The sequence below is a fragment of the Pollachius pollachius genome, assembly GCF_949987615.1.
Source record: "Pollachius pollachius genome assembly, chromosome: 15".
NCBI classification, from domain to species: Eukaryota; Metazoa; Chordata; class Actinopteri; order Gadiformes; family Gadidae; genus Pollachius; species Pollachius pollachius.
Window position 1 is genome coordinate 10,215,608 of NC_136948.1, and position 11,870 is coordinate 10,227,477.

At 44.2% G+C, this 11,870-nt stretch overlaps 2 protein-coding genes across 7 annotated transcripts; one reads left to right on the plus strand and one right to left on the minus strand.

The window, feature by feature from the left end:
* Positions 1-80: 80 nt before the first annotated feature.
* cga (glycoprotein hormones, alpha polypeptide) lies at positions 81-1,148 on the minus strand (the record flags this gene model as incomplete). Its single annotated transcript, XM_079752746.1, has 3 exons — positions 81-170; positions 511-695; positions 1,052-1,148. 3 exons carry the CDS (start codon positions 1,146-1,148, stop codon positions 81-83), a joined length of 372 nt encoding a protein of 123 aa, XP_079608872.1.
* Positions 1,149-3,502: 2,354 nt separating this feature from the next.
* On the plus strand, positions 3,503-11,595 carry LOC307087051 (heterogeneous nuclear ribonucleoprotein Q-like). Of its 6 annotated transcripts, none has more exons than XM_079752476.1 (13): positions 3,503-3,637; positions 5,119-5,278; positions 6,160-6,278; positions 6,405-6,512; positions 6,698-6,811; positions 6,995-7,171; positions 7,693-7,828; positions 8,317-8,522; positions 8,840-8,989; positions 9,082-9,203; positions 9,288-9,652; positions 9,983-10,035; positions 10,149-11,595. In XM_079752476.1, the coding sequence occupies exons 2-12, from the start codon at positions 5,131-5,133 to the stop codon at positions 10,003-10,005; spliced, it is 1,668 nt and encodes a 555-aa protein (XP_079608602.1). In that variant the 5' UTR covers positions 3,503-3,637; positions 5,119-5,130; the 3' UTR covers positions 10,006-10,035; positions 10,149-11,595. The 6 variants fall into 6 exon arrangements, with proteins under 6 accessions (XP_079608602.1, XP_079608598.1, XP_079608599.1 ...); XM_079752472.1 differs by having other exon boundaries at positions 10,000-10,035; XM_079752473.1 differs by having other exon boundaries at positions 10,000-10,035; positions 10,152-11,595.
* Positions 11,596-11,870: the final 275 nt, after the last annotated feature.

Sequence of the window (11,870 nt, forward strand, 5' to 3'; positions counted from 1 at the left end):
GTGAAGGCACGCGCACATCATGAAGACAATCTGTTTCTGAACTTCTTTTCCAGATCAGGGACGAACTGCAGTCTCCACCTCTACTGTCTGTGGTAACGGCAGGTACCACAGTGGCAGGCGGTCTGGTTCTTCACCCACTCTGTGTTTCCGTTTCCTAAGATAACCTTGGTCTGAAAGAGGACAGAGAGAAGCAGGCAGGAGTTTAGCTGGTTATACATTCATGTGCTGCATCACATCCTACTGTACAAGCTTTGCAACATTACAGAAATTAGGCATATATAACGAGGGCCTCTACTTTAATAACGTGTACATTATGGGTCCTTTACATTCTTTATCTCCTTTTTAATGCTTTGACTGTCCTGTAATTATGCTGCTGTGTGAGGACACATTGTCCGTCCTGGATTAATTATTTGTATCTTATCTCATGTGTTACAGCTTTAATAATAAGTCATTACAATATATGTTTATTTCAGTCTCTAATTATTTTTTTAGGAAATAGTTGATGAATACCGGAGTGCTACGTGATGCGACACAGCAGGTGGCCTCCGATGTTATGTTCTTTGTCACGATCATGGCCTCCTTGGACTTCAGGGGAGTGGGGAACGCTTTGGAGAAGCAGCAGCCCATGCACTGGTACACCGGTCTCTCCCGAGAGAACAGAGGGTTTCTCCTCAGAGTGCATTCACCACAGCCCACTGGGAAACCATCAATGACCCCGGATTAATAAACCAACTAACAAACAAGGTACAAGAAAACTTTAGGTGAGGTTTCTTTGATTGCTGTCATTCTGATGAAAAATCTGTTTACTCTATCGTTTACATTAATAACCCACAATGAAAACGTGGATATTCCTAACAAAGACTGTTGATATACATGGGAAACATGCACCCTGCAAAGCACACATATGCAAAGGCTATATTCTATTAAGCCCTGTTAATAATATTTCCACAGCCAGGTTTCTTAAATTGTAAGTGTATCACATTTCCATACAAAAATACAATAAAATGTTGAATTAATAGTGGACAGTGTTATTGGACAGCAGATATCTTACTTCGTGACATGTCTGTGTTCTGATACGAGTCCGCGATGTAGAGGAGGAAACACAGCAGGAGAGCAGATAGCGTGGCACTTTTCACTGAAGCCGTCATGGTGGAAGTGAATGTTAACTATATTATCAAACAGGGACATTAACAGGTTGGTTAAAAATAAACTCTCAACTATGACATTTTGTTTGAAAAAATAGGTTAAATGATACATAGAATAACATTGTAGAGAAGTACAAATTCAGCAGCAACGCACCTCTTCTCTTGGATGATGCTGGCTTGGGGAAGTGGCTTCAATACCGTGTACAGGCTCCCCCTGAGTCTATATACACTGCTGGGATTAGATAACATCCTACAACCTTATCGGAGATCTCTCTGAATCAGCAGCCACTTAGCTACCTGGCTCATAATCACTCGGAAAAAAGACCAGTACCCACGGCGAGAAGTCAAAACACACTCTAATCATCCTTCCGTCCTGACCTAATACTTCTAATCCCGGGGGAGGGGTTACTAGGTAACTGGGTGGTTATCATTGGTCTTGTCATAGCAAGTGGAAGGGGGTCATTAGTTCATGAATTTGCTGGACCACTATATTAATTTGCACTTACATTACTGTTTGCCTTGGACACATAATGTGCATGCATGATGCTAGAAGGAAAACTAAATCCTCCCAGCTCATTGAGAGTCAGAGTGTTTCTCTGATTAAAACCACCGGGTACAGACTGTTCCGTGATGACGCAGGGCATAGAAGATACGAATATTAAGAATAAGTTAAGCAAACCATTGCTTTGCTTAAGCAAACCAACAACCATTTATATTTACAATTGAAAAGTGTTTCTGGACAAAAAGAGGAACCAAATGGGTATTAGACATTCATTTCAAACAGTGTAACCACCTGTTCACCGATAGATGCGGACCAATGGGTATCTTATCATAGTTGAGTTGAACTTTTAGTGTGACCCTGCCCACCCAGCACACAACGTCTTTTGGACGTTGATATCTGGGCTAAATCCCCTCTAGCCCAGATATCAACGTCCAAAAGACGTTGTGTGCTGGGTGGGTGGTTGTATTGGTAATAAAGCCTATGAACAAATCAACAATAAATATAAGGTATAACCTATTAATATATCAATAAAGACAGGCCATTTCATTGTTTGGGTGTAAATGATGAGCTACATAAAAGAAAATGATTGGAGAAAATAATTGCATTTCAGTGCTTGACTGTATTTCCGTAAGAACCCTTTTTGGGGGCCTTTTTATTGACAAGGTTAGGATATTGTTCCATGATCCGATGGCTGTTTTCTTCCTACAACAATGAGTCGAATGTGTATCTGGAATAAGCCCAAGTTTTTTCGTGGTCCTACGTACCAAATGATCTACGAGAGTGACCCAGTGTGGTGGCAGGTGGGACCACAGACCCTGGAATACCCAAGGTCTGCTGTAGGGTATCAGTTTATTAACTAATTTGAAATCCGTTCTAAGACGAAAGTATGATTTAGACATATACATACTTTTTTTTCACAAAATTTATACGGTAAATGAATTAAAAAGCATTTTACCATGCACCTCATCCTAAACAAATTTCTATGAAAGACAGTTAAATCCCATACAAAATATTTATACCACTGTAGAATCGCAACGGGGGGCCACTACGATACTTCATTCTTATCTGTACTCTATTTAGCCTCTAATTCATATTTACTTCTAGAAACCATCTCTAATTCATATATACTTGTGGAAACAGCCTCTAATTTGTATTTACTTGGGGAAATAGCCTCTAGTTCATATCTACTTATGGAAACAGCCTCTAATTCATATTCACTTGTGGAAACAGCCTCTTATTCATATCAATTTATGGATATAGCCTCAAATTCATATATACTTGTGGAAACAGCCTCTATTCATATGTACTTGTAAAAACAGCCTCTAATTCGTATTCACTTGTGAAAACAGCCTCTGATTCATATCCCCTTGTGGAAACAGCCTCTAATTCCTATTCACTTGTGGAAACAGCCTCAAATTCATACATGGAAACAGCCTCTAATTCAAATTTACTTGTGGAAACAGCCTCTAATTCATATTTAATAGTGGAAACAGCCTCTAATTCATATTTACTTGTGGAAACAGCCTCTAATTCCTATTCACTTGTGGAAACAGCCTCTAATTCATATTCACTTCTGGAAAAAGCGTCTAATTCATATTTACTTGTGGAAATAGCCTCTAATTCATATTCACTTGTGGAAATGGCCTCTAATACATTTTTATTTGTGGAAACAGCCTCTAATTCATATTAACTTGTGGAAACAACCCCTTATTCGTATTTACTTCATTCCCTCTATTTCCCAGTTCAGAATCTACAGCGGACCACGCGGTATCGCTGTACAGTAGAGCACAGGGCCAGCCCGTGCACCGGGGTCCCAGAAACCCCGTCGACGAGACAAAACTCGCGGCGTGAACGTGGCAGCCATTTTACATCCTCAAGAGTGAATGACTGGAGCCGGACCAGTGCCGGGAGTTTTACACTTTTCTCTTTTTATTATCACATTTATCTTCCGAAATTATCAACACAACACAATTTGGTGATCCATCGGCAGGTATGGCACATGTCAATTAGTCGTAGGAATGTTGATGAGTTGGTTTCCTGAAGTGTGCGCGGTGCTGGTGTTTGAAACAATGTGAACTGGCTGAGTTCTCCAGCCGGCGTTTTGAAAATGGACTCTCCCTCCGGCGGCACGCTGCGGACCCGCAGCTAGCTCTGCTTTAGCGGGCCCCCGGGAGGACGGCCACGGTGTACGGCTTGGTTTAGCAATCGATACGTTAACATCGCTACATTAGGTTTGAGGGAGGACTTGATATAATGCTGAGCAGATGAGCTAGCGAAGATGCTAAATGGAGCTAGCCCGTCTGACAGATCGGCTCATTGTCACGGTGGCTATCGTTAGCTGCTGAAAACAAGCTTCCTGTGTGGTGCTGCTTTTTATGGTTCATTGTTTGTTTAATGTGTGCACATGGATACACTAGGATATAATTTTTATTTTGACCAACTTCCAACGAACAACAATGGATGAGCTTTGTTATTGTACTTCTAACCAAAGAGGAGGCAACAGTAGCTTTAGCCGTGCAGACTAGCTAGCTAGCACCAACGTGTTAACCAGCCCCTCCCTCTGACTGAAGCCTGATGCTATATGCAATAATATTAGTACGTCTCGATGGGTTGTTAAGGTGGCCGGGTCTGTCTTTCTATAGGGGGCTGCATTAAAATGTTATTTGACCATCGTGGAAGATGTTGCTCTACACACGGCAAGCATGTGCAGTAACTTAGATCGATAAGGAACCACTTTAATGTGCTTATTGGCCCTCAGTCCAGAAACAGACGAACAATGATAAATAGTAGCAACTTGAAACATGTCTTCATTTTGTAACGGAACCGTAAAATAAAATATTAAGTTATAGAATCACCGTTCCAGTTCATATGATTTCAAGTTAGATTTGTTGTCAGTTTTGGTAGACAGTATGCTATACGATACATGCTTGTTCACTGGTCAGCCACCGGAAGCTGGGGCTCAGCCGCTGAAGGAACACGTGGATGAGCATCTAGCCTGCTGGAGGCAGCAGCAGAGCTAACATGTACTTTGGAGAATACACTGGACCGCTGCAACAGCGACTTGGTGCTGCATGCACGAACTTTGAAACAAATGAGATTCCCATATTCAAATGGTATTGCCAACTTTCAGAAGTGTATTGACAATTAATGCACTCTGAAATTGCCATTAGTTATGTATAGCTTCAAGATCTGAGTTATGCAGTGTTATTGTAGTTATGAGGACAAAGACAAAGTCTAACCTTTTTTTGTGCTCTATACTGTTTTTGGGAAGGTTTGATTTACTGTCCAAAATTGGTCCTCTGTTGCATAATCGTACTCAAGCCAAGTTTATTCATTGCAAATATAATTCACTAAATACATGATTTTGCCCCCCCCCCCACCCCTTCCCTCCCCATGTACAAGCCGTTTGTCCACACAACACCCACATGTTACCAGGATCACGCATTCATTTGGCTCATTGCCTTTACACAGATTTCTGGAGACATGGCCACAGAACATATTAATGGAAATGGTCCAGAAGAACCAATGGACACCTCTGCTGCAGTTACCCATTCTGAGCACTTCCAGACTTTATTAGAAGCTGGTTTACCACAGAAAGTTGCTGAAAAACTAGATGAAATTTACATAGCAGGTAAGACAAATGAATGTCTCTGTATATTCATATACTTGCATTTTATTGATGCAAACTTTTGCATGTGCTGTTATCTTCTTTGCCTTTTTGAATGTGGGAATTGGTTATTTTAAAGCAACTTTTTGTGGTTTCCTACCAAAATGGGTACTGCAGTGCTACACTTTGTTTATTTATACACTTTCTAGTGAAGTTGCATTGTAAATCACTTAAGTTGTCCCTCTCACTGTAATAACACTTTATTCTTATTCTCCGGAGTAACAATAGTGTTCAATTCGATGGATTTATAGTAACCTGGCCCTAATCACCATTTAAATACGGCTCTAAAAAGACGGTTAAAAGATCACCTGCATATGGTTACAGGCTGTACTTTGCCCTACTCACGTTTGTAAGATATACACACTCACAGAGGGAGGAGTTTCAGTAGCATATCCAGGGGTCATTTCGGGACTAGGGTGTAACACTGGGAAATCACTTTGCCTTGCTATTTCAACCAGATGGGGACAAATCAGAAACAATAGCAGCAGCAGCTGTCTGCTTGGTGGCAGTTTGGGACAGGTGATGGCGCCTCTGTAGACCCCAATGCTGGCAGACTGATTAAGAGCGTGAGCCACACCATAGAGGGAACATGCGTATCATGTTTCACGCTCACATCTGTTGATTAGTGGGGCAAAAAATCCTCATTGGGGAATAAAGTACAGCCTGGCTTCTAAACATTTCTCCATTAGACCATAATTATAATGGGTTAAAGGTCCATCACAGCATAAAAGCCTACTTCGTTATCAAGTTGGCCTAAAATCCTGATCATAGAAAGGCACTGCAGCTCCATTTGGTTTTAATTGTCAGCTGCTTGTTGTGTATGTTGTGCGTTCGGTTGCCAACAGGACTGGTGTCACACAGTGACCTGGATGACCGGGCGATCGAGGCCCTGAAGGAGTTCAACGAGGACGGAGCTCTGCAAGTCCTGCTGCAGTTCAAGGAGAGCGACCTCTCACATGTTCAGGTATGACAACACTGGTCATATCATCCTGTTGGAGGATCCTAAGAAGCTGGGGTTTCATTCTTCAGCACAACGTGAAATGGTGGAAGTGTTGTTCTGATGGTATACATTATTCTGTTTCCTTTGAAGAACAAAAGTGCCTTTCTTTGTGGAGTTATGAAGACGTACAGACAGCGAGAGAAACAAGGGACCAAAGTGTCAGACTCCAATAAAGGACCGGATGAGGCCAAAATCAAAGTGAGTCCACATTGAACCGTGGAAACCTTTTATTATTACTTGACTATGTTGGAATATATTTGGGTAGTAGCAAGCATCAAAGCAACATTGCAGTGAAGTACAAACACTGCTGACCCTCCACTTAGTGTACGCCTATATTTAAACTGTCAGTCTCACTGCGTTTAAACCCTCCATGGTGTTGACAGGCCCTGCTGCAGAGGACTGGCTACACACTCGATGTGACCACAGGCCAGAGGAAGTACGGGGGCCCCCCCCCTGAGTCGGCCCACTCCGGGGTGCAGCCCACCATCGGTACAGAGGTACGGCCCTCTCTGATCACAGCCTACTCCACCTGGTGTCCAAATGATGACCATGTCTATTCTGTAGTAATCTTTGTTGCAATGATGACTAACCGCTAAGACCTGACGGGACACACCAGTACAACCACGGCGTGGGTCACAATTCTTCCTATGATTTTAATCGTATCTCTGTCCACCTGGCAGATATTCGTTGGCAAGATCCCCAGAGACCTGTTTGAGGACGAGCTGGTCCCGCTGTTCGAGAAGGCTGGTCCTATCTGGGACCTTCGCCTGATGATGGACCCTCTCAGCGGCCTGAACAGAGGCTACGCCTTTGTCACGTTTTGCACTAAAGATGCTGCACAGGAGGCCGTTAAACTGGTATGTCCTCTCTGGCCCGTCTCACATCCCTGTAACACCAGATCAAATGGGTATTTCATTGAGATGCCAGTACATTAACTGTTCTTTGTGTCCAAATGATGACCTCATTAATGTATCACCGAGGGACTTCGGTCGCTGTGACGGTTTACCGCTAAGATCTGAATGGACAAAGACTTGTGTCAATTGGCATCTAGAATGTTTTTCTCTTTACTTCAGACCTGTCACTTGATGAGTTTTATTTTGCATGCTAACATCATTATCATTTGTTGATCATAAGAAATGGCAATTATTAGGCAATCCTTTCAGCAAGGGAAATTGTCGGTTGGGGTATGCTAATATAAGCAGATTCCTCCCCTGTGATAAGTCCTGCTAAACATTACTCGTACGCCATCTCTGGCATGTCTCGCATCCCTTTAACACCAGAGTGTTCTGGTTTGTGTTGATGCTAACATGGAATCATAACCGACTCACCATCTTACGCCGGTGGCCTGCTCATTCTTGTTGTTTCCAATCTTTTACAGTGCAACAACAATGAAATTCGACCAGGGAAACACATCGGTGTCTGCATCTCTGTGGCCAATAATAGACTGTTTGTGGGGTCCATCCCCAAGAGTAAAACAAAAGAGCAGATTGTGGAGGAATTTGCAAAAGTCACAGGTAGGTCCAGGTCACGGTTTTTGCCCACAAGATTATTAAACAAGTACAACAAAATAATTAAATCATCCAATTGTTTGGCTACTGGTCTTAATGACCCAGTTTAAGGAGTTAAATGAGTCATTCTATCATTAAGTGGATAATTAATTGAGATGCCAGTACCTTAACTGTTCTTTGTGTCCAAATGATGACCTAATTTATGTATCACCGAGGGACTTCGGTCGCTGTGACGGTTTACCGCTAAGATCTGACTGGACAAAGGCTTGTGTCAATTGGCATCTAGAATTTATTTTCTCTTTACTTCAGACCTGTCATTTGATGGGTTTTATCTTACATGTTAACATCGTTATCATTTGCTGTTCATAAGAAATATAATTATTAGACAATCCTTTCTGCAAGGGAAATTGTCGGTTGGGGTATGGAAATATAAGCAAATCCATCCCTTGTAATAAGTCCTGGTAAACATATCCCTGAATCTCTCCTTGTCACAGAGGGCCTAAACGACGTCATCCTGTACCACCAGCCAGACGACAAGAAGAAGAACCGCGGCTTCTGCTTCCTGGAGTACGAGGACCACAAGACAGCGGCCCAGGCCCGCCGCCGCCTTATGAGCGGCAAGGTGAAGGTGTGGGGCAACGTGGTCACGGTGGAGTGGGCCGACCCCATCGAAGACCCCGACCCGGAGGTCATGGCCAAGGTGAGCTCCTGTTGAGTAGGGTAGGTGGCAGTAGGCTATGGTAAAGTCCTGTGGAGTGGGGTAGGATGCACTTGGCCAAGGTAAAGTCCTCTGGGGTAGGGTGCATTAGGCTAAGGTAAAGTCCTGGGGGGTAGGGTAGGATGCATTAGGCTAAGGTTGACCGTGGGTGAGCCAGTCACGCAGTATAAACGCTCACAATATGAGCCATTAGATTTCAGTTACACTTGATATACTATAATGTAATCAGAGTTGTAGCGGTATGTATTTGGCTCAATTGACAGCCCTCATCACTAACCTTTTTGAATGATTTCTTCCAGGTGAAGGTTCTGTTTGTGAGGAACCTAGCCAGTACAGTAACAGAGGAGATCCTGGAAAACACCTTCAGTCAATTTGGCAAGCTGGAGAGGGTGAAGAAGTTGAAAGACTACGCCTTTATTCACTTTGAGGAGAGGGACGGCGCGGTGAAGGTAAGGGGTTTCAAACGTTCAGTCTCCTTCTAAAGGGTTCTGCAGCCATTCAGGACCTTCTCCAACTCTCTCCCTCCGTCATGATCTGACAGGCTCTGGCTGACCTCAATGGAAAGGACCTGGAGGGGGAACACATAGAGATCGTCTTCGCCAAGCCCCCCGACCAGAAGAGGAAAGAGCGCAAAGCGCTCCGACAAGCGGCCAAAACGCAAATGTAAGGATAAGGTGCGCTTTGGGCCAGGCCCTGTTTAATCTCTCCGCCGGACGGATCTCTAACCACTGTGTGCCTCTCTCCCAGGTATGACGATTACTATTACTACGGGCCCCCACACATGCCGCCGCCCACCAGAGGACGGGGCCGGGGGGGCCGCGGAGGCTACTCCTACCCTCCAGACTATTACGGCTACGAAGACTACTATGATTACTACGGATACGACTACCACAACTACCGGGGCGGCTACGACGACCCCTACTACGGCTACGACGACTACCAAGTGAGCGGGAGAGGAAGGGGAGGCCGTGGAGGAGGAGGAAGCGGCGGCGGAGGAGGAGGAGGCGGAGGAGGAGTACGCGGAGGCACCAGCCAGACCCGGGGCCGCGGCGGAGCCACGCCCAGGGGCCGGGCCAGCTTCTCCCAGCGAGGAGGTCCTGGGACCAGCAGAGGTGAGCTCACAGTGAGGGTATGAGGAGGATGGTGAACCGGAGACTCTGAGGTAAAGGAGGCTCTCCCATCCACTTGAATTGTTCTGTTGCTACGGCAACATTAGCTTTACCTTAATCGTCTTCCTATGAGAGGGCTGCAGAAGTGAAAGGACTGAAGGGGTCCATAGGTTGTGGCTTCTGTCCAAAGATTGGGACATAGGCTAAGAACCGCTTTTAAAGTTCAGCTTTTGTAATCAATTATGTTGCCACGGAAGACGAGTAATATTGGTGTTGAATAACATTTGGACTGCTTGACATCTGAAACGGTCCTTATGCCCTAAACCCTGACAGGGGGTGTCTTCTTTCAGAGCTAGACACACTCAGGCCTCCAGCGCTGCCACAAGGTGTGTTCTGGGGGGAACCAGTACTAGTAACAGCTTTCCATCTCCATTGAATCATCCCATGGTGAGTGACGGGGTGATGTGCCTCATGTGATCCATCTTCTGATTGGTTCCAGCAGGGAAGCGGGGGCGTGGCCGGTCCTGACCTGTCCACGTGGAGACGGACTTGCTGTGTGGGGTTACACCGTAAGCTGCAATGGATGTTGATAGAAAAACAAACTTCAACGAAAAGTTCCAACGATATTCCAGCCTTACTGAAGAAGCATCTCCTAGCCCCCCCCCACCCCCCCCCCCCCCCCCCCCCCCCCCCTAACTGCCACCTGGAAAAGAAAATGCCGGAGGATAATGAATGGTTGCCCCACCTTGTTCCTAGCCCCTAGCTCCATACCATGCTCCATGAATTGCCCCAACAATCGCCCCTCTCCCCGCCCCAGAACATGCCATTTTTAAATAATTATTGAAGAATTTGCACTTTTAAGTTTCTTAGGTTTGAAGTGGCTCAAAGGAGCTTGATGCTATTGTATATTTTTGTGCTAATTGTCTGAATATCCTGTTAATCTTAATGGTTTGGATGTTTGGAGGAACGTTTGCAGGTCTTTAGGGCGTACCCACCTGGCTGGATAAGTCAGGCATTCCAGGAAAGTTGTTCTTTTCAGAGCTCGTCTTTAAGGGTTGGTTGACTACCTCACTACCCGGCCTGTGCTGTAAATAGGGAAACTATATTGATGGAAGCAGGGCTTGTTTTTACCCTACAAAATATGCACAAGAGCAGCAGCGCAAAACAAAACAATGTACTTAATGTAATATAGGCGTTTTAGCTGCGGCTCTGACACTGCAAACAGTCAAACTGGGCATGCAAAACAATCTCATCAGATGAGTCAGAACCAGCCCTGCTTCCATCCTATTTTGAGCTGAGCGGCAGCAGTGGCGCTCAGAGTATGTAGTTACTGGTGTATAGTTTTTCGAAAAAGGAAAAAAAAAGTTACTTTTGTAAAGGCTTCAACACCACAGGGGGCATCCAACTTTGTTTTAATACGCCCTGCAGTGTCCCTTTGGAACCACTATTCTAGTGGATTTGTTTTATATTAATACCAATGAAGCAACAGAATAATGTCAGACAACACCATAACCCAGTAATCGTCCCAATCATGTAAGATCTCAGATCACACCTGACCACCGCGAGTCACTCATATTTATTTTCAAGGTTCTCTTGAATGAATACTAATTGCCATATTGCCCCGCCATCGCGAAATGTGTGCCTATTGTTGGTGTCCTGGTGCGGGGGATCAGCGTCACGCCGTGGGAGAAGGGATACTGCAGAGAATGATTTCTATTTCCAGGTATAGCAAAAAGGAAACAGTGCTATTCAATCCCCGGTTTTGTATACAGTTAACTCCCTCTTCAATAAAATCATTACAACCACCTTTTGAAAAAAAGATGTTAGCAGTTTTAAACTATTGTTGGTGGCCAACAACGTTTTTTGCATTCCTGCAAATAAATTGTTTTATACTGTAAAATGGAGGTGAGTGTAACTTATTTTTGTAATAAAGTTTTTGATTTCTATCTGTGTCGTACTGTTTGGAATGACATCTTCCTGATCATAAAGAAGTCACCAGGATGTTGATCTCCAACCTGTCCAGACTCTAGTTTTGACTTAAGTTTAGACTCTAGTCTTGACTGGTCAAGACTGGTGGTCCAGGTTCTGGTCCAGTCTGTCTGGACCAGACTCTAGGCCAGACTGATCCACAGGCCATATGTTTTGATCTACTTACCCTGCCTTTTCACTATCATTTTGCGGTCTAATCACAATTGTGATTAATTTATTAATTAATAAATAC

Bases quoted from the DNA above. Each gene is read 5' to 3' on its own strand.
- LOC307087051 (XM_079752471.1), top strand. From the start codon at position 5,131: ATGGCCACAGAACATATTAATGGAAATGGTCCAGAAGAACCAATGGAC. The intron at 6,513-6,697 runs GTGAGTCCACAT...TGGTGTTGACAG, and splicing joins CGGATGAGGCCAAAATCAAA to GCCCTGCTGCAGAGGACTGG. The intron at 7,829-8,316 runs GTAGGTCCAGGT...TCCTTGTCACAG, and splicing joins GGAATTTGCAAAAGTCACAG to AGGGCCTAAACGACGTCATC.